At 43.8% G+C, this 21,622-nt stretch overlaps 1 protein-coding gene across 2 annotated transcripts in view; it reads right to left on the reverse strand.

Moving 5' to 3' along the window:
• Positions 1-14,795: 14,795 nt before the first annotated feature.
• RAB2A (RAB2A, member RAS oncogene family) overlaps positions 14,796-21,622 on the reverse strand; it is a 42,371-nt gene continuing 35,544 nt past the window's right edge. For both annotated transcript variants that reach the window (XM_042836558.1, XM_042836566.1), the window contains exons 7-8: positions 18,608-18,676; positions 14,796-16,417 (exon numbers count right to left, since the gene is read on the reverse strand). In XM_042836558.1, coding sequence (XP_042692492.1) covers positions 16,322-16,417; positions 18,608-18,676 — 165 coding nt within the window. In that variant the 3' untranslated portion in view covers positions 14,796-16,321. The remainder of the gene's footprint in view (positions 16,418-18,607; positions 18,677-21,622) is intronic.

Raw genomic sequence — 21,622 nt, forward strand, 5'->3', positions numbered from 1 at the left:
TGTTGCTGAGTTGCCTCCCCACCCCGGCGCTCTGGCACGGCATAGGAACTGCCCCTGCGTTCAGAGATTGGAGTTCCCCAGCAGTCAGGGCAGGGAGAAGCTCACTGTGAGACGACCGGCAGCAGCCCCGCGGCTCCCCCTAGAAGCTTGTTTCAGTTTCTTGTTGAGCAGAAATCAGATTGCAGAGCTTCCGAGCACAGAAAATGCCTCAAGAGCGGTGTGGTGACAGGATCAGGCAATCACAGGAGTGTGGCTGCTCTTCAAAAAGCGTGTCACTGTGTCACCGCAGCAAGAGGGAACGCGTGTGGCAGCCTGGTTCAATAGTGCATTCCAAGAAAAAAGAAAACGCTCACATCCCCCGTGCATACCTCCTTCTGCAGGAACAGAGCTGGATTCTCTCACCCTATAAGGCAGACCTTTGGCCAGGCCTATGGAAGAAGTGGCTTGCTGCAGGTCGTGCCCATGGGAAGGGACCCCAGACATTCCTCAGAGCCAGAACGAAGAGCTGCGGGCACCACTTTGACAAAGCATGTAGAAGCAAGGGAAGTCACTAACAGTAAGACATGGAGAGTTGGGGAAAGCGCTCAGAGGTGTGAGTCAGCCCTCACGAGGCAGGCGTTAACACACATGTGCGCTACCGCTGCGAAAGACACAGCCGAAATACATCACTGCATTTCTGTACGGAGGAAAAGTATTGAAACTGACTCATCCATCGGCCTGTCCCCAAAGAGAAAGCCATAACGCCCCCGGTTGCCAACACGCACCGTGAGGCGCCATAGGAGAGCAAAGAGAGGTTGAGAAGTCTCGGTGATTAACCTTATTGGTAAGAGCTCATTAAAGTATCCAGGAGATGACAGGGATGAAAATTCCCTTGTAGTCACCCAGCCCTTTGTGTGCTGGCAAGCTGGGTAATCCACATGATGCAGGCAGCCATTTGGCTAGCAGATTAGAAAGAATTTGCATTAATGGCTGAGAATTTCGACAGCAGTTGCCGAGCAAGGGTATGTGCGCTGACAGAGCCTGAATGCAACGCTGCATTCACCTTACTAGGTAAGGCTTCGAGGTGGGGACACAGTGCACAGCCGAGCAAGTCACTCGCTGAGACAGGCATCATGACGCACAGATAAGGTAATGTGCTCTGCAAGAAGGGAGGCGCTGAGGTTATGAGGCAGAATTTACATGTGTTCTGAAACACCGCTCTCACAAAATGCAAACAATTCTGCATCACATGGAAATACTAAGGAAGGTTACTTATCCAAAGGACTTTGAAGAACCAGCATCTGTTTTACAAGGCAGCTATAGTGAAATGAAGATCTTAAGTCCAGACATGGTTGTTCAGAAAGCAGGATGACATCTGACAGTGCCAATTCTCCAGATTCCTAGAAACTCTGTTGATGAAGGAACCCATGGTCCCTAAGGGAGTTCCGTACTGATGTATCCAACACTTGATGCCTTCTTACTCCACAATCTTTTACTTTTCTCTCTGTGAAACTACAACAGGAGCTGGAGCACCCAGACCAGGAGCCCTGTGCCCCTGTGCTTGGGCACAGCCCAAAGCACTGCACTTTGTCCTGCAGTAGGGGGGAAGCATCTCCTCAATTGCACAACCCCTACACACACTCATGCTTTATTCCTCTCTAGGTACTACTGCAGAGAAATGGAGAAGAAGTAAAAAAGACAAGTGGTTTCTCTTTCTTTCACAACTGAAAGTTTTACTCAAAGCTTCTCAGAAATTAGGCAGCAATGAAAGAACAGGAGGCTGAGGGGGCTAAGGGCACAGATGATAATAATGTGCCATACACTAAAGGAAAACAAAATCCCTTTCTCTAGAAGAAATTGCTCACTGATGTACCGCAGGCTGACATGCTGCACGCACCCAGACCTTGGTTAGTGGCAGGAAGTGGCAGGCTCGTACCAGAGTGAACTTCGTGAACATCTCAGGGTGCCGGGAGCGTGGTGCTGCACGGAGCCACCCTGTGGCACCAGCAAGCTAAGGGAGCGAGGGCCATCAGGGGATAGGCACGGTGGTGGCTTTGTGCTCGTGTTGAAAGCCAGACAGGAGTGGCACGGGCTGGCACCAGCCCAGCAGCCACAGAAACATGGGGAGCTCCTCAGCTGGGGAACGGGCACCATGTGACGCTAGCCCTAGGACATGAGCCTCACAGTAAGAGTCCTGCAGCAGCAAGCAGCATCGCTCTCACAATTTGCTCTGCTCTCTGCAAGTTTTCTGGTATAGCAACAACATCAGCTGAGATGCAGCAACTCATGTGCTCCCACTACAGAGGTGATAATCCTGCTCTCCTTCTCCAATAGGCTTAATGTTGTCAGAAGCAAGATTTCCTCTTAGCTTTCCATGTGAGCTCAAAGGTCTAAAACGTCAGTCACCTCAGCTCGCTGTCTCTGACCACCTCTAGATGCAGGAGGGGATTCCACGGGAGCTGCTCTCCCGAGCCGTGCGCTCATGGGCTGTGCCGCTCTCTGCCATCACGGCCAGCTCTGTTCTCAGCGTGGTAAAGGCTCCCACTTCCATCTCTGCTGGATAAGAACACTCCTCTCTTATATGGTGAGTCTCAGCTACCACCGTGTCGACGGCTTCTGACCTTTGTCCTTAATAAATGGAACGCATCATATCTCAGAATGAAGTCACACACCTGACACACACATCAGCTGACAGAAAAACACAGCGGCCCGCCTGCTTAGCAACACGCTGCCGCCACCACTTCCTCCTCCGCACAGGGTGCAGCACAAGGGCCGGCTCGGGGCGCCCATGACCGGCCGCAGGGTCACGTCCCCTGGCTGTGAGCAGCACGTCCTGTGGCCGCCACGTTTCACTGGGGCGGGCAGGGAGCTGCCAGCATGGGGACACCGTGCAGTCACTGAGCTTGCCTGTGGGAAAGGGAGAGGCTCACGTGATTCCTTCAGCTTCCCTTCCACAGTTTTCAATGAGGTGCTGAGCAACTTGTGCTGGGATAGAATAACTCGTCACCATTACTTTCTTGGCTTTAAGCATTCCAGAAACACCCGGGTGCTAAATTCCGGGGCATGGTCAGAAATACCTACAGAAGCAGTGGTCAGTTACATACAGCATGATGTGATCTAGAAACACATCCAAACACCCTTTATAATACCCTTGACAAATAATTGTAAACTAGTTACTTTAGCTACTTATGTTCATGGAGGAAAAGATACATTTTAAATTGTTTCTTGAATCTGTTATGCTAATAATGCTTGAGGGACAGCTTAAATGTGCTACATTTAATTTTTTTTCCATCTATTTTTTTGTAAATGCTTCATAAAATTGCAAGACAACAACAACAAAATGAATTTCTTTCAACAGATAAGTGAGATGTGCTTTTCTCTGATTCATTTTTCTATCCTGAAAGAGTATCAGCTAACCAGATAATACGTTTTCTCATTAAACTCAGGTCCAGCCCACTCCCTGCTCACTAAACTTCCAGAAAGAAGACAGCAAGGATCTGGGGAGACCATCTGGTCACAGTGGCCGCACAGAGATAGGATCAAGTGGGCAGACAATCCCCAGCAGATGTCTGTCTAACCTGTTCCTGGAAGCCCTCAAGGAAGGAGATACCCCAACTTCCCAAGCTGCTTGTTCTGGTATTTCACTGGGCCAACCTAAAAGTTGCTGTTGCATCCCCTCCCACCCTCCAAACATCCTACCTAAACCATCCTCCCACCCTTCCCATGCCCAATCTAAAGCATGTTTCCTCTATACAGATTAGTTTAACTCAACTTTCCTCCACCACTCAAAGACACCTTCTTGCCTTGCACACTGGGATAATTTATCCAAATCCTTCTAACACTCAACATACTGATTTCCTTCACCACGTACTTTTATACTCTACAACACTTCCTTCTTTTTGCCCTGAACTGTCCTTATTTTTCATCAGAGAAGACCAAACCAAAGGCACTGCTATAGCTGAGGCCTCGCCAGCACTTGTGGAATCATCCCTACCTTTCACTCTGTGACTTACATATGCCACCTATTGATAAATCCTAAGAGAGCATTGGATTTTGCAAAAGCAAAACTGTTGTCTGTTGCTGTTTAGTTAGTGATTCTCTCCACATTTATGTAACCATCCAGCTTGCTTTCTGCAAGAAACTGGTGATTGTTTTAATTGAATTTCAGTTTTCTGTTGTTAAGTTCATTTTGATTTTTAAGCTGATCATCCATAGAAGTCACCATCCGCCCAGCTTGGTGTAATCCAGACATTTCATAAACACACTCTGCATTACAGCAATTCATATTCTTTTTTATGTTTTCTCACACTGCACTTATCACAGTAGTATGTCAGTGCCTTACAGCAGAGCAATCCTTGACATCTCTTCTGTCTCCTTCCCTCCCTGTCTCGTCCTTTCCCTCTCAAAAAGGGCGGGCATGGCAATATTGTTTCAAAAAGTTATCAGACAGATGTAAAAGCACCGTACACTTGTAAGGAGGAGACAAAATAAATTGTTCCATCCCCTACTTCAGACTCGTCCCTGAAAATAGCGTCTCATACACAGTTAGTTATGTTTAAAGTTTATCACAGTTCTGCTGCAAAGGAGTAGCAAAGTTGTCAGCTGTGATCTCCATTCCACGGCACACGATGGGCTCAAGCCGAATATGAATCAGCATCATACAGAGGACAGGGATAACATGCACACACCACAGCTTACATCAGTTACAGTGGGCACTGGGATGTCCAAACTGTGAGATAAATTCAGCAAATATATCAGGACTCAAGCTTACTTTTTCATTCCTTCTTACAGTCTGGCCACGTGCACGTCCCTTGTGCAGCACTTTGTTACGAGAAAAAGAAACAACTACCTGGCTTTGATCATCAAGGGACATAAAACTATGCACTGCTCATTGTACTTTGCAAATATTAAAATTTAAGACTGAATTTAATAAAATATATTCTGATAATATCTCATAGGCAAAGTGTTGTGTCAGATTTCATGAGACGCACTTGTCATTCTAGCTGACATTACTTGAAAGTAGACGTGTTCATTACCCAGAATCACCAACCATAAAGAAATAAATCCAGAGTCACAGGTCAGCATATAAACCACCACACCCTTCCAATGCCTCACTTTGTCCCACTCCGTTCTGCTTCTTTTCTGTTTCTGTTGTGAATCCAAAACTTGTTTTGTGTTTAAATACCTCAGCTCTGCAGCACTGACAGAACTCCCCTGGAAACCACCCAGAAATTCACCTTTTGCATGTGTGCTTGTTTATACTTCGTGTATTACCAGAAACTTGCACAATCATCATATTGCTTGTTGGTTCTCAGCAGAAGGACAGAAATTGCTGAAATATTAAGGCAATCAGACCTCATGTCTTCATCCTGTGGTTGCAGAAGAGGGAGGAGATGTGCATTGCATGGGTAATGTCACAGGTCACATTTGGTGAGCTGCGCACTATCGCTGCACCGGATGACACAACCTGTAAGCAACGGACCAATTGTTTTCTCTCTTAAAAATTGCAAGCCAGAACATGCTGTATATTTAGCACTGAGAGCATGGAAGGCAGCATTACTTCTGAGCAGGCAGGATTTTACTTGAAGTTTTTGTACAACTTATTAGAAAAGCAGTGGCTGGAAGACAGAGGCAACAAGATACAACATCAGCACTAGCATTCGTTGTTATATCTTTGGCATAGGAAGTTACCAACACAAATTCTGAGCCAGGACACTGCACATGCTGTCAGCTTTTTTTTTTTTTGTATTTGATACATAATCTACCACTCTCCACTTCCACCTTAAGGTCTGTAGGAAAACAAGAAATCTTCACAAGGAAGATAAAAATTTCAAACAAGATGCCATCTCCCCTATTCACACCAACATCCCAGAAGCCAGCTTTAACAACATATAAAAGCTGCTAGGTAGGTTTAATTTTTTGTTATATTTGTTGTTGTACATTCAGGATCATTTGATGTGCTATGTTATATACAAGAAAATTCCCTGCAACATCTGTATGTCAGTGATCTTGGAAAAGAGAAGGCTCCAGGGAGACCTCATTGTGGCCTTCCAATACTTGAAGGGAGCATATAAACAGAAGGGGGAATGGCTGTTTACAAGGGTGGATAGTAATAGGACAAGGGGGAATAGCTTTAAACTGAGACAGGGGAGGTTTAGGTTAGATATTAGGAGGAAGTTTTTCACACAGAGGGTGGTGATGCACTGGAACAGGTTGCCCAAGGAGGTTGTGGATGCCCCATCCCTGGAGGCATTCAAGGCCAGGCTGGATGTGGCTCTGGGCAGCCTGGTCTGGTGGTTGGTGACCCTGCACATAGCAGGGGGGTTGAAACTTCATGATCATTGTGGTTCTTGTCAACCCAGGCCATTCTATGATTCATTCTATGAGCTCAGGTAAAGGCAGATGTGGTACCCAGCCAGGCAGCCATGGTTTTCTCACACTTGCAGTTCAGTGTCAGTTCTCGGGGCAACAATGAATGGGGATTGCAGTAGAGCAGAGGGAGGAGCAGAAGGCTCGCTCCCACCTGGAGCTGCTGTTTATAAGCCTCCTGCTATCAGACAGACAATCCCAGTGCTTACAGGGACCGCCCGTGGGAGGCTTCCTGATAAAGACACAAATGCATAGTTTATTCTTGATCTGCAAGAAAAAAAGGGAATCTTCAGAGAAATAAAGAAAGGGATCATAATTATAACAACATGCTGGAAAGGATTTTTCTGTTACAAGTCTTCACAGGGGTTTAAGGCCAGCAGGCTGCAGATTTCCCAGTGCAAGGAGAAGCACTTAGCATGAGAAAAGGATCACTGTAGGTGGGCCTTGGGTCGCTGTCAGGCAGAAAACAGTTACACTCACAATTTCTCCAGCACCAAAGACAGCCACACGTCAAATGCTTTATGCTGCCCTAGGTCTTTTTTATTACTTTTTCATGCAAAGGTACAACAGCATCATAAAAGTTACCATCAAAGGCAGTAAGTCCTTAAACTTTCATACCAAGTCCTAGAAAAAATTCTTTGAAATACACAGACCTCCAGTACACAAGGAAAAAAGAAAGTAGTGTAGAACTTACGGGCAGTAAGTATTTATTTTAAATCCTTGCTGTTATCTCTCTAAGTTGAAATGCCATAAAACTCCAAGATCTGAAACTACTGCCAGGATTTAAAACATATCCCTTACCTTGTACGTTTTACTACACACTTTTTACCTCTTTTAAAAACGAAACTCCAGATTCTGTGTTCAGCAGAAGTGAGACGATTGCTTCACCAGGATCAGATACAGCAAAGCAAAACAAACAAGCGAACTTGGGGCCGAGTGCCATCAGCATTGGTTCCATCTGCAGTGCTCCACTTGGTGCTGCCCGGCAGTCACACACATGGTAGTTTTTGCAAGATCACGGCCTTGTTTTAGTATAACACAATCAAGATAATTTTTACAAGGTCAGAAAGTTGGAATAAGAGGAAACAAACTCCAGGCCGGCTGGGTCTGGAATCAATTAGGCCTATGTGCTTCTCAGATGCTGCTGCTTGTCTCGCCATCAGGGAGTTTTCCAATACATAAATACTATCAGCGCGTCCCTAGAAATGCACAGCATCTATATTTCTACACCCGCTTACACCCACCTGAGCCAAGACATCAGAGGTGATGGAGAGCTGTTCAGCTGTGTGCAATCACTCCAACCTTTCAGGTGCCGTGTTCTGGAGCTCGGTGTCCCAGCATGCCCTCCTGGGCTTGTCCTGTCTGTGGGCAGAACGCCCCCAGGGCGCTCCCCAGGCCAATGTCGCTTCTTCTGCTCTTAACTCTAAGCACCTCCTCGAGTTTAAAGATGCAGACAAACGAGGAAAGGTCAGTTCATCTCTCTAAGATGCAACTGCGCTGCTCTCAGCTTTGCAGTTAGCAATGGATCGTCTACAGAGAGCCTTCACTGAAGCTGGCTTGATGGGAAACTCCCATTTTCTCCACATTTTTCCCCTCTATAAGAGGCCACTCTGGCTCACAGTGAGCAAAGTCAGTGTCAGCACAGAGCACGTGCAGGGGGTACGATCCCGCCAGGTTTTTGGTTCATTCACAAGCAAAGCGTTGGGCGGTTAACACCTTTACTCATTAAAATATTTTCAGACATAAAATTGGGCTATCTAGCCACCTCAGGACTACAACATTTCACTCCGTTGCTTCTATTCCCGCGCCCATCGCCAAGCCCAACAGCTGCGGCAGGCGGACACCACGAAGCCCCGCTCCTGGCCCTCTGCCGCCGGCGGTGCCGCCGGGAGGCGCCATTTTGCCGCCACCGGACGCGTGCTGAGGGGCCGGTGGGTGCGACGGGGCTCCCCGGAAGACTACCCAGAAAGAAGGAGGAGGAGGAGAAATAGGAGGAGGAAGAGACCGTCCCGCTACGGGGAGTACCGGCGTCAGGTGCCTCGCACCGCCTCAGCGCCTCCCGAAGCCGCCGCCAAAGCAGCGCCCGCCTCCGCCCGCACGGGGAGCACAGCCGGCCCCGCCCCGCCCCGCCGCCCCCAACGGCCGCTCCGCGCGCGACGTCACCCCGCGGCCGGGCTTCCCCCCGCCGCGCTGATTGGGCGCGGCCGCCGGCCAATGGGAGCGCCGCCCCCTCACGGCCGGCGCGGGCGAGGCCTCCCGCGGAGAGCCCGGGCTGCGTGGGGCCGCCCTGCGCGAGGCGAGGCGCGCCGCCGCCGCTTCTCGCTGCCCCGTTTAATTCGAGCTCCCCGTAGACGTATTTATTTCGCTTTAATAGGTGTTTATGGTACGCGAGGCCTGACCTGTTCCTAATCAATTTGAGGTAAATCAAAATAATGCGGATGTATACCGGCCCAGGCGTGCCGCGCCTTCCGCCTCTGGACGAAGCGGCGGTGCTCGGCGGCAGGGCACAGCCGGCCCGCGGGCACCACGGAGCAGCGCCGTCGGGGCGCAGGGAGGGAAGGGGCGGTGGGTGGGCAGGGCGGTAGGCTGCCTGCTATCTGCTGCCCAGGCCTAAGGCAGGCAAGGGCGAACGGCAGTCGGAACGAGCAGGGAGGAAGAATTACCTCATGGCATCGCAAGCTCTTCCCAAGCAAAGGTGGAGTCTGGAACAAACGGCAGATCCGACCGATAGCCGCTGATAAGACTGCGAGTATCGCCCTGCTGCTTTGCATACCTCCGAGAGATGCCTCGGTCCGCTCGGAGCAGGAAGACGAGACGGCTCGAGGGCAGGCTGGCTCCCAGCGCCCCGATAACGAGAGACGTCACCTTCCCCTGCAGCGAGCGGGCTTAATCTTGGGCTCGCACAGCGATCGTTTGTAGCAGCTTCTCCTCTGCTGCAACCCTGAACGGATCCTCCTCTCGTTTTTGAGTTCAGCTGACACTGAAGGAAAACTTTCATTGCAAGCAGCAAATGAACTACCGTGAAAAGGTGCGAGGATGGAATTGAGGTTATATTCACCTTCAAAATAAAGCCCAAAATACCCACAAAAAATGCACTGCCAGGATGGTGCCTGGCCAGAAAGCTGCTAACATGTGCTGTGTTTTCCTTATACGTGTTTGTATTGAAGCTGCTGCTGCTAGGAGATGAGTTTAGTGAGCTACAAAGTAGTACCCACATCAAGGCTGCACTTAGGAGAAGGGATCTAGCTGTACCCGTTGCGGGGCAGTTGGACTACACGGCCTTTAAAGGTTCCTTCCACCTCAAACCATTCTATGATTGAGCCACACACACTGCCTCCCTCTCCACACCCAGGCTCCTACCGCTTCTCTTGCTCAGCCTCACAGCGCACCTGTAAGGCACAACTCAGCTCATTTCCTTGCGTGCCCTGTTCATCTCCCAGGTCCCTCAGTAAAGCAGGAGGGGCAATGGCCACCTACATATGCTACGTTTATGTAACAGCACTGTTAGGAATAAAGCCTGCTTTATTCAAAGTAGCCAAACTATGAAGCTTATTTTCAGTGCGACTGGAACAGCGCATTAAATAAAACATGCTAGGTCATCAAGCAATGCTTCTTATGCCCATTTGCAAGACAGAACTTTCTCCAACATGTAAGAAATAATGCTGCTTTGGCTTTTAACTGACCTACGTCATCCCTCTGACCTTCTAAGTATTATTTCTCCTCTTCAGTGCAGGCAAGGAAGTGATATCCTGTGTACAAAGCAAACAAAAGCAGCACTTCTTTCCAGTGATGGTTACTAAAGGTTTTCCAGAATGATAGGGAACTAAATACACTGCTCCTCGAATAATTTCCCCTAAAAAGCCAGCCACCTGCAAAAACCAACAAGGAAAGGAAAGGGTGAGAGAAATAACAAAGAGGAAGAAAAGTAAGGTATCAAAGATGTGAAAAAACACACAACACATGAAGCTCTGCAATCCAGAAAGAAAACAGCAGCAGATTTGAGCAGGCCAATATCATGACATGATCATACAAACTAGATTTTCTTCAATGGTGAGGATGCCATTTCCTCTGAAGTTACGTCACAAACATTATCACTCCAACATTACAGGCAACACCACAAGTGTTCTACTTTCTTTGCAGGCACGCTCCTCTGAACATAAGGGAAGGAGAAACTGCACCAACCACCTGCTGGATTTTTGGACCGGTTACATTAAGCAGCCACTCACTGTTTGGCTAGATTGACTGTCAAGGACACCAGAAGCCCCTTTTTCTGTGCTGGCTCTCTCTCTCTCAAGTACTTTTGATATGAACCCAACCACCACCCCTTGAATAAGGTCTATCCATCCTTACAAAACAAACAGAAAATACGGGTTAGAAGGCTTTTACTTCCAGACACATCCAAGACAAAGCTATGTTGTATACAACAATCCCAGCCAGGTGCTCTCCCTAGGTTCATTTTTTTGAGCCAGTTCTTTGTGACTAAACTTGCCCAGCTCTCACCATTTCTCCACAAGCCTGACTTCAGATCAGTTTTCCCTCCCTTGGTCCCACCCTTACCAAGTGTTGCCTGCCCCTGGGTCACTTGGTCACAGTGCCATAGCAGCCCCATGCTGCAGATACACAGCAGCAACACTTGCAACGCTGCTGGGTAACACTGGGAGCCTTCCTTCCTCTCCCTCTGCCACGTTATTGGGATAACAGCAAACAACTCCATGCACATTGTTTGACGTGAGAACCCCTGGCATTTAACCATCCTTTAAATGATATTACTTCAAACATTTCCTGCATCTGGAAATATCTCCCCAAGTCACGATCAGAAAGTGTGATGTTCCCTTAAGTATTGCCACTGGGGCAGCTTTACACCTCAATTAACCACTGTTACAGGCACCTTGGTCTCTTCTAACTGACCCTGTTGACTCAGATTTTCTTTCCTCCCTGCATTATATGTCTGAGTCCAGAAAAAGTAAACCTCCAGTTAATTTGATACGTAGTACAGGGCTTCAGAAAGAAAGGCTAATGGGATCCTGTGGTAGTTTACACCAAACATCAAAATTGTACCCAAAACAAACTTTTATATTTGAACCCTTAACGAAGAAACCTTTAAATCATACTTATGCTCCAAGGATCAGCACAAATGCATGTTGCTGCCCTGCTTCTTTTACATTCACGCTGTTGTGGTCAGTTTTACAAGAGCTGCTACTTGGGACAGCAGTCTGAATGGATGTACATGCTTTGTAGCACCCTGGCCTCTGTGTAAAGTTTAGAGTTGGTTTTCTCTACCCCTTACACTTCTGCGTCACACAGAGCCCTGTGATGCAGCAATTAAATCTGAGCACCAGGTACACATTCCAATTGATGTCAGAAGAAGTTTTCAGAAACAGCACAGTGACAAGCTTTGCAGTACTGCAGACTGCATCCAAGCATGGATCATTGTTATTATATCCAGAAGTGAGCAGTACATCTGATAGTATAAACAGCAATTTCTTTCATCAGAGCTCCTGTGACAACAGCATGCTTCTTTAGACTGGGATAAAACTGCGGTCTGCAGCTGGGACTGCCTGCAGTGAGAGTGCTGCAGTAACAGTCTTTCCTCAAACCACCCCTAATGCCAGAGCACTTTTTTCCCCAGCTGCTAAGTAAAGAATAAACTTTTGGTTTAGCCCCTCCTTTATTGGAAGGGGAACACGGTAATACGCTGTAATTGGTTTTCCATGTTTGCCAAGAGTCTGTTTCCTCTCGTCATCCACAATATTTAACATAGGTCTTGTAATAGTTCCAAAAATAATAAAATCTGTCCCAAGAATAAAAATGATAGATCCAAAACATGCTGCTTTTTTGTCATGGTCTTGGTTTTGTAACATTCTGTTAGTAGTTTTTATTGCCTAATGTTGTGGTTTCTTTCATACGCAGCAGACCCAGTAAAGACATTTCATCAGCTACTTACACAGCAGCAGACTGGATTATTTACAAATGGAGATTTCAGTACCATATTAAAATAAATCACCACTGTATGCTGTTAAAGTCACACTGCAGTAATATGGCAGAAAAAGAGCGGCGTACACAAGGGAAAAGAGCATTAAGGATATACAAATCCTAAGCATGGCATCAGCAAGCAAATTTATTAACATCTCCAAATAAAACCCGTTAGCCTTCCTCTTTCTCCCCCATCTCCTTCCACTCAATAGCAGAAAAGGAATAGACAAATTATTTCCCTTCCCACAAAAGACAGTACACACGGAATGTGTACAATGTGTAAGAGAGCCTATGCAATACTTTCCTCATGATTTCAAGTCACGCAGCAATTGAGCGTATCCTTTCTCCCCAAAAAGATTTCCCATTTTGGGCAAACTCCCTCAGGTGTAAGTGCAAAGGGTGCAGAGCAGCAAGCATGGAGAGCAGCGCTTTACTCACTAGATTCCAATATGGATGAAAGAGCATCCAAAGAAATAACACAAACAAGACAAAAAGAGGTGAGCATGAGAGAAACTTTGCTGAGGAGAAAAAAGCAAGAAAGCTGTAGGACAATAAGCAGCAGCAAAAGCAACATCTTATTGGTAACATTAGTGGCAGGTGATGTTGGGGTGCTGTCATTCAGAATTATTTTAAAGCCCTCTAATGCCAAAACTTGAGTTTATTTTTAATACACATCTTTCTCATTCAAAATTACTTTAACTGTAGCTTAGAACCTGGTAAGTTTGTCTCCCTCTCCCCTCAACCCAAGAACAGGTTTAGCTTTACAATACAGACTCTTGAGGCAGAAACAATTCTTTCCAATTAAACATATGCCCCTTAGCTTAAATTGCAGCTCTCTGAAAACCCCCACAAAATAAAAGTATTGCAGTCGAAGGCTCTCCAACTGCACAACAAACAATGAACCAGCATTATAAAGAGCATAATGTAACAGAAGGGAGACGTTGCTGGAGCAGTGCCGGCTGGGGCCTTCGGACAGCCTCTCATTATTTTAACTTAGCAGTGGGTATTTTGGCAGTCATTTACCTGAAGTCATACTGAGTTTGCACAATAAATCAGAATGATTGGAACCCACAGAAACACAGAGGTAGAAGACTGAAGGGGAGTTGAATCACTCAAACAACCGCCAAAATTCCCAAAGCTTCTGATTTTAAGTGGAAATAGGAGAGACGAGTCTGAAGTTATGCTTACAGGATGTGTCACTGCAAATGTACTCCTAAATTAACTACAGTTTATATCATAAGGTAGATTGTGACTACAGAGAAACTGCACCTTGCTATGATTTTTCAGTGTTGATAGTACTCCTATGTTACAGCTGTACAAGCTGCTGGAGAGCAATGAAATATTTCATTTCTTTGTTATGAAAATGCAATCAATAAAGGAAGTGGAATGCCACATGGAAGCTAGTTATCAGTCACTCATCTACAAGCAAAATTGAAACCTGCAGCAATGCCTTTGTAAAGCATGTGCTGTACAACTAAATCTTGCTCAATGGCCTTAAGTTGCACCAGGGTAAGTTTAGGTTGGATATCAGGAAATACTTCTTTACAGAAAGGGCTGTTAACAACTGGAATAGGCTCCCCAGAGAGGTGTTTGAGTTAGAGTAATATGGTTAGGTTAGGGTTGGACTTGATGATCTTTAAGGTCTTTTCCAACCTGAGCAACTCTATGATTGTATGACGAAAAACAATCAATTGCTTCTGAAACCCCACAGAAATATACAGATAGCTGATAGGAAACAGAAGGGTTATGCGTGCACAAAGCCTGTGACAAAAAGCCAGCCAGTGCAAGGAAGCTTTAGTTTTGTTCTAACCTCCTCTCTGAAAGTACCAGACCCCTAACATAATGCACAGTATAAAACTAGCAGGTAAGACAGGATCAAAATCAGTATATACATGCAGCAGTAATAATAAGTTACAGTACATTACCCTGTTCACTCATCCCAACCAAAAAATAATAAGAAAAAAATCAGAGCTAGATTCCTGGTCAGTTCTATGCCTTTTGTACATTCATTAATGAGTAGGTGGAAGAAGCTTTGGCTTAGCATTCCAGCTTTAAGTCATCATCACTTAAAAAACAGCATGCATTTCTGTTCTTGATTATGGTATTAACTCCCCTACTTTGCTTTTGTCACACAGCTGAGGCTGCTACAGAAAAGAATACTGTTCTCCCAAGTTATCTCAAGCAACTGAGTTCTGAAGTGCTACCAGTTCCCCAAATCCTCAAGCAGGTCATTCAAGCACATATTCTCGTTTGTTCATTTTTCCTTGGGAGGACCTACTCAGCCCTCTGCTCTTACTCTCACGCAATAGTTTTCAAACTTAACGGAGGCAGTGTTCATGTTTTATGAATCCAAATCCATAACAAAGAGCTGACGGTGCAGAGAGTGAACATAACTATAAGCGCAAGAAATATTTGCATCAGTAACTAACAAATCCTTAGCGGGTGCCCCTTCCCCCCAGTATACAAACAAAAGGTTCCACACACTGTTTAAACTTTATTTAATCTCAGAACCATTGCTGTGTTACACCTATCAGACTGGAATTCATTCATTTTGATGTTTCAGTTCTCACAATTGGAACGATGACGTGAGGATCCATGTCCCCCAGTGTTGTGGTGCAGTCAATATTGGTCCAGTAAGACAAAAGTTCTGCGGTCATTTTATTTTCCTTTAGATACATGAAGCATGGCCTACCATTACTGTCACCCTTTAGATCTGCAATTTATATAAACAGGATGAGGTGGAAACTTGCTCCATCATTTGTAGCAAAGGTGACATGAATATTCTGTACTTCAACAAAGAAACAAACACAGGATTTTGTTTTGTACTGTTGCAACCCTTTCATTTGAGGCAAAACACCCCCCCTGCTCCTCCCCTCCATAATAAGTGCCAAAGCATTTCCAGATTTGATTTTCATCAAGATTTCCAAACCGGCAGATTTTATTTTCACACCCTCTTCACAATAGACAAGATGCTTACCATATACTTAGGATTACAAGTTGTCACTAAAAGAAAACTTTACACAACCACTGTACATTTAGGTTGAAAAAACTGTCCTTGCATGAAAAATATACCTAGAAATCAAGTGGTAAACAAGAGAAAGCATTAAGAAAAGATTAACCTTTTTATAATGTGCCATTTTCGGTTTATCAACTCCTCCTCTACTTTTCATTCACACTCTGTTTTTACCTACAGTATTCATTAAGGCAAACAGCTAATCCATTTCTGAAGAGGTGCTGTGGAAATTGTGGACAAACAGCAAACATTTGGCATTAAAATAGATAGCACGTATGTAGCCTCTAGTAATATACATTAAGCATTTCTCTTGGACTTCAGGATAATGACAGGGGAGGATGAACATGCTAACAATGTCAAAGAGGCTTAAAATTTAGCGTCCAAGCAATTTCTATTAATGCTTCTGTAGTTTTCAAGCTCTAAGTAGTATAGAATTTATGCAAATGCATTAAAGAATTCTAGCTTGGCAAGTACACCCAAGCAGGTTATTAAACTATATATACAGAAAGTGATAAATACAGAATTAAAAGAGTCCTTCTGCTTCTCTTTATAGCCTTGAAAATCGACAAAAAACTTGAGGACAGCTCTACAATATTAAACATTAGGTAACCACAGGAACTGGGAAACCTAACTACACAGATCGATTAAAATACTCAGATGACTTCGTAGTGTTTAATACAATTCAGTTCGTAGTCAAGGGCACAAGACAACATTTAACAAAAATAATCACATCAATTGACCTAGAAATTAAATGTAAATAGATATGAATACAATCTCCAAAATCTGTCTTTAAGTGAACATTAACCATTTATTCAAAGTTATACAAGAGTTTGAAGGATAAAGTCTTCTTCTGCAACAGGAAACCAACTTACAAGTTTCATGTCTCAGTTGAATTGCAGTGGAGGCGAGCAGGGCAGGGAGAGGGAGGGAAGGGTGAACAAACAAGTTAGTAGGCCCCATCTAGGCAGCTAGAAAGTAAAAATGGGCTCAACAGCAGCCTCCACCAGCTTGTTGTCCTCCCTGATTGCCTGCAAGTGTTGCGTTAGTAGCAGCATGTTGAGGGCCAATTTTTATGCCATTTGCCTGAAATGAAGTTTAATACACAGTATAATTATTGCACAACATTAAATATACCTGAAAAGTCTTTCTAGCACACACAATAAATACAGCAATGGTTTTTTTGCTTAGCAACAATTAAATATAATTTAAAAGGAAGTTTCTTTCCTTCTCATTTAAATTTTATAACCACGTTAGACTTTGTACCTTAAACACTTAGCATGGAAACACAGTAAGAATCACATGTGCATACTGCACGGTGTAAGGCTTTAAAAATACCTAGCGTTTGCCAGGAACACGTAACCTCCCCCCTCTCACCAAAACCTCCACTAGTTTAATAGTTCAGTATAAAACTTCTCCTCTCTAGACAGCATTTCCTTCTGTGTTGAATCAGCTGTACGGGCTAAGGGCATACGAGTGTTCTGTGTCATCAATAATTTCTATGATCCCGAAAGACGTGGCTACTTGCCAAGAACCCACACACAGCTTAGTTCTTTCATTCATCAAAATCACACTTATATCTTAACCCTCACTCCCTCAAGTGGATTTTACCTAAAAATACAGCACTTTGAGCAAAGTAATACAGTAGCTTCAGAAATTAAGCTCTTAAGGAAACTTTGCGTCACAGTAAATCTCAGATTTATAGTGCTTGGCAGTTGTTCTGCAACAGTAGTAGCCTTGGGGTTTCTGGCACTAGCTCAGTATTGACAGCAGCTGATGTGGTTTCTTTTCGCTCTTTGACTCCTCTTTAATAAAAAGCATGCCCTATGGCTCATTGGTTTTGCCCCCTCTGGGCTGGTAGCAACTTCTTGAGGAATCAAGGAGCCAGACCTGGCATACAGCCAAAGAAATAGCACGGACTGTTGGCTCTTGACAGCATATTGCAATCAAAGCTCCATAAGGCACAGTAAAGCAATCAGCTACTATATGAAACTCGACAGATAGAATGAGCATGCTTTTTCAGACACCGATTACTGTCCAATTTATATTGTACTGCATGTATTTTCCTTATAAAATGTTAAAGACAATTTTAACTTTTTCATCACTAAACTGAACTTCAGGGGTGTTTTGCCAAAACACCATATATGCACACCCACATTTTTCAGTCAGAATTAGTCTGAAAGATAACTGCTGAACTCCTACTTAGCTACAAGTTTCTCAATGCAAATACTTCATAGTACTGAAGTTTCTCATTGCTTCTGTAAAAATCAGAACAGCAATATTTTTATTGGTCAAAGTTGTCTTATGTTGAGCTCTACACTGAGAAGAGGGAGGTTAGAGAGAGGTGAGTCCTGACAGTTCTTTCACTGCTCTTTGAACACCTCTGCAAGGACCATCAGGCTAGAGAGAAGTGTCAGACTGACAGTCCTGGACAAAGAATGCACAGGACAGAGAAGCATTACAGATTTCCACGTCTGCTTTTTACCAAGCATCTTAGCAATGACGTTTAGAGACACGGGGTAAAAAATTTGTGCACTAGAGATGAGGGATCTCATAGCGCTGCCAAAGCTGAACGGTTCTATGTGGTGTTACTTCTCATGCAAATTCTACCTGGGAATTTGTATGATCCTAACGGATATTTATTTCCTCTAACTCTGAATTTCAGTTTGCTTTTTCTACAGGCACGAACCAATCTTGTGGCTGCTCACACTTTCAACAGTGCTGTCATTTCAACATTTAGAGAGATCACAGGGTTTTCCTGGCTCTTGCACTACAGAAACATTCCCTGCTCCGTGCCACAGCCCCCACAAAAACAAGCCAAAGAGACCAGCCCTGATAATCTGTAATTTCAGTAATGTGCATAGACAAAATGGCTAATCTTTTATTCCCTACAGAATCCAGCCACCTAAACCAGGAACATTTCAAAAGTCTTTTATGTAACTCTCAAAGCAATCCCTCCCCTACACTGGACAGCTCATGGAGTGCATCTGGCATATCAACATGGTCCTCCATTTACATAGTGGAAAATTATCTTTGAAAACAGATGACACCATATGGAGAAGTGGATGAAAGTGGATTTTCTTCTCTTTTGGGGATTTATATTATTTTGTGCTGCTTCATGGATGGATAGGGTCACTTATTTTAATCCATTTTTATCACAATAGCAGACAATTCTATATCCAAATGGAACAGACAAGTATTTTACTGTCCAGCATTCTAAGGAAGGTGAATTTTGTACCTTAAAAAAGTCACACATTTAGAATACTTAAAAGTTACCTCATTATTTATGTCAAAAACTCCTTCTTGAATTTTCTCGTAGATCTCCTTTGCAGTGTTAATAAATGCCTACAAAAGAAAAAAAAAACAAACTAGTGAATGTGATATCCCAGCTTAAGATATACTAACTGCAGTCCATCTCATGTATAGTTTATTCAGCAAGACCTTTCCTTCTGACCTGAGGAGAGCAGGTATGCCAACAGCATCCTGTAACCTACCCTGAAGTAGCAACAGATCATATGCTATTTACAAAAACAGTAGCCTGTTCATAACAACTGTATTCTACAATCTGTTGTCCAGTAATTACAGGGGAAAAAAAAAGATATACAAATTACTTTTAAATTATTTATTTCTGACCCTTATGGATAGATCGTGTGGCAGATGGTTTCCCCTACCCTTAATATCTTTGTAATAGGCCACTCTAGATTAGAGTGCTTAGCAACATAAAACCACACGGTACTTACAATGATGATGTAAGGATGCTGTCTGCTGGATGAAACCTTATGCTATCATTTAATATTCACCTAATTTTAAGAACGTATTCTCTTTAATTAATCTTGCTCATGGTGGGCAACACACATCTTAATAATAGAAAGACTCTAAATTTTATTATGATTTCTGAAAATGCATTATGTTAATTCAGAGAAAAGACTCTGATACTGAGTCTGAAAGAATGAATGTTATAGATGGTTTCAGTTGAAGTTTAAGATCAACTATTCTCTTTTTCATCCCACATTTAACTTTATAGGTCAAATAATGCCTAAGACGATGTATAATTTAAGAGGTGATTAACAGCAGCTAATAATGGCAAGCAATACCAAATATACAGTTATTTTTATTTTAAAATACCATCACTACACAATCACACAAGGTATGCTATCCTCTGCACAGGTCTGTTACAGCAAATACAGATCTAATCCAAATATAAAAAAGTAAACAGGGTTCATGGAGAGGAACAAATCATACCTTTCCTCATTTCTACACTGGAAGCATTTGACTGCTGAACTTGCCACCAGAGCTTTGTTTCCTAATTAACAGGACTGATATGTTTTCACCTTTAAAGGCCTTACAGCTCCCCAGAGTAATCAATCTACTGCAGCTCAATTACTGCACCAAGCACACACCACAGCCAGTGAAGGAGACTTGAACGACTGCGGCAGGAGCGGAAAGATATGAATATGCATAAACTCTAAGTGGGTGATCGAATCATCACAGAGGGTCATGAGAATTTGCAGCAAAATAATGAGAAGAATTAATCATTGCAGATTCACAAGGCATTTAGGAAGTGAGTTCGTTTTTCAAACACGCGTTGGAGTTGAGGAGAAAAACTGGCTTCCAGCCAACTATGAATTGATTCAAATTTCTCAGAAAGTGAAGTTTTCAACGTGAGAGAAAAAATTCAACCTTATCTCGGCTTCTGATAACACACTAATTATTGTAACAGCCTCATTCATGAGCCTGTTGAAAGGCATATGCCAAGAACTTTGGAAACTCACAGCTAGGACCTGAGGATGCTTGCTCACTGTCGATTAAAAAGGGCATGAAGCAGAACTTGGAGTCTTAAAAACATGTTATGATAACTTCATGTAAACAAGCACTTAACAATTGGCACATCTAACAGTTACAGAACTAGTGCTAAGCATACTTAGGCTCTTGGAATTTATTTCATAAGAACTAAATGACATCTATAAAAATTGCTTTAGACCCTCCACCTAGAAATTTATCAGATTATAAACTCTGAACTAACAACAGAAAACAAGGTATCTTCTGGGTGCTTACATTCAAGAACACATCACTGCAACAATGCACCTCTCCTCACAAAAAGGATAAAGCCCATGGGGAAAGGCAGCATGATTTAACAACACTTGGGCCACCCAGGTCAGCCCCCATTCAGCACAGTTATTACACAAGGACTGTACAAAGCAAAAAGAAAAAAAAAAACACACCAAATCCGGTACAGATGGTGTATTTTAGCATTTAAAAAAGCAAATAAAAACATCCAAATATTCCATTTACCTCAGTTCTATTATTTCAATCATCAGGAAAAGATATCATCTGATTACCAAATTTCTGACCGTGATTCAGCTTTGCCAAATATTAGTGTTAAAACAGCACATAGCAGTACTGCACTGCAAAATGCCAAGCCATACTGGGTCATATACAAGCAATTCCTATTTGAAACAGTGGTTTCACAAGACTACAGCAACTAATAAATCTACTTCTTGGTTTTGTTTTGTTTTGTTTCTTTTTTTTTTTCCCCCTGTTAGCATGGATTCTGAAAAATTAGTAAGCAGTCATGAAAAGACTAGCATCCCTTGAGACATCCATTTGTTTTTTTGCACCCATTTATTTTAAGGAAGCTTATGCTTCAAAGTAAAAGTGGACTTGAAATAACCACCTGACCAACCCTGCTAATAAAAGAGTCTAGCCACTTTAAGAATATTCTATCAGATTTTGGCACTGTATGCTAGTGCCCCAATTAGCAAGGACAAGAGGGTGAACTCTGTCTAATTGGCTTCTTCTAAAAATCTCTTTTTATATTGCCTGTCCTCACTCTTATCTGGAACATACAGTATACTGTAAACTCTCCATTATTTATGGGCAGTTTATCCTGTTTGCAGATTAACTGAGTTACAAACACAAAAAGACAGAGCAGTTTCCCCTCAAAGCCAGTTTGGATTTATTACACTATGTGCAGGAACACAGCTGTAGCACTTCATATGCCAACTTGGATACAGGTGCAGTTGAGACACTTCTACACAACACGACTTCAACTATTGAGCTCGCATGGACCCAGGCTGGCTGCCTATCAAGCCTACTGCACATCCTGGTACCACCACTGCCACTAAAGCACACTACAAAGACACTCAAGCCCCTCTACCTAAGATGAGCTCAGGTCCATCCAGGTTTATTCCCACCACCTTAGGAGTGGGAGTAGGTGGAACTAGATTCGTTCTGCCTTTGTATGCTGTCACTTGCAAAGATGGCAAGCTCCTACACTACACTTACAGGGCT

Source organism: Centrocercus urophasianus, unplaced genomic scaffold, assembly GCF_019232065.1.
Source record: "Centrocercus urophasianus isolate 14NV4802_14NV808 unplaced genomic scaffold, USGS_Curo_1.0 seq_11, whole genome shotgun sequence".
NCBI classification, from domain to species: Eukaryota; Metazoa; Chordata; class Aves; order Galliformes; family Phasianidae; genus Centrocercus; species Centrocercus urophasianus.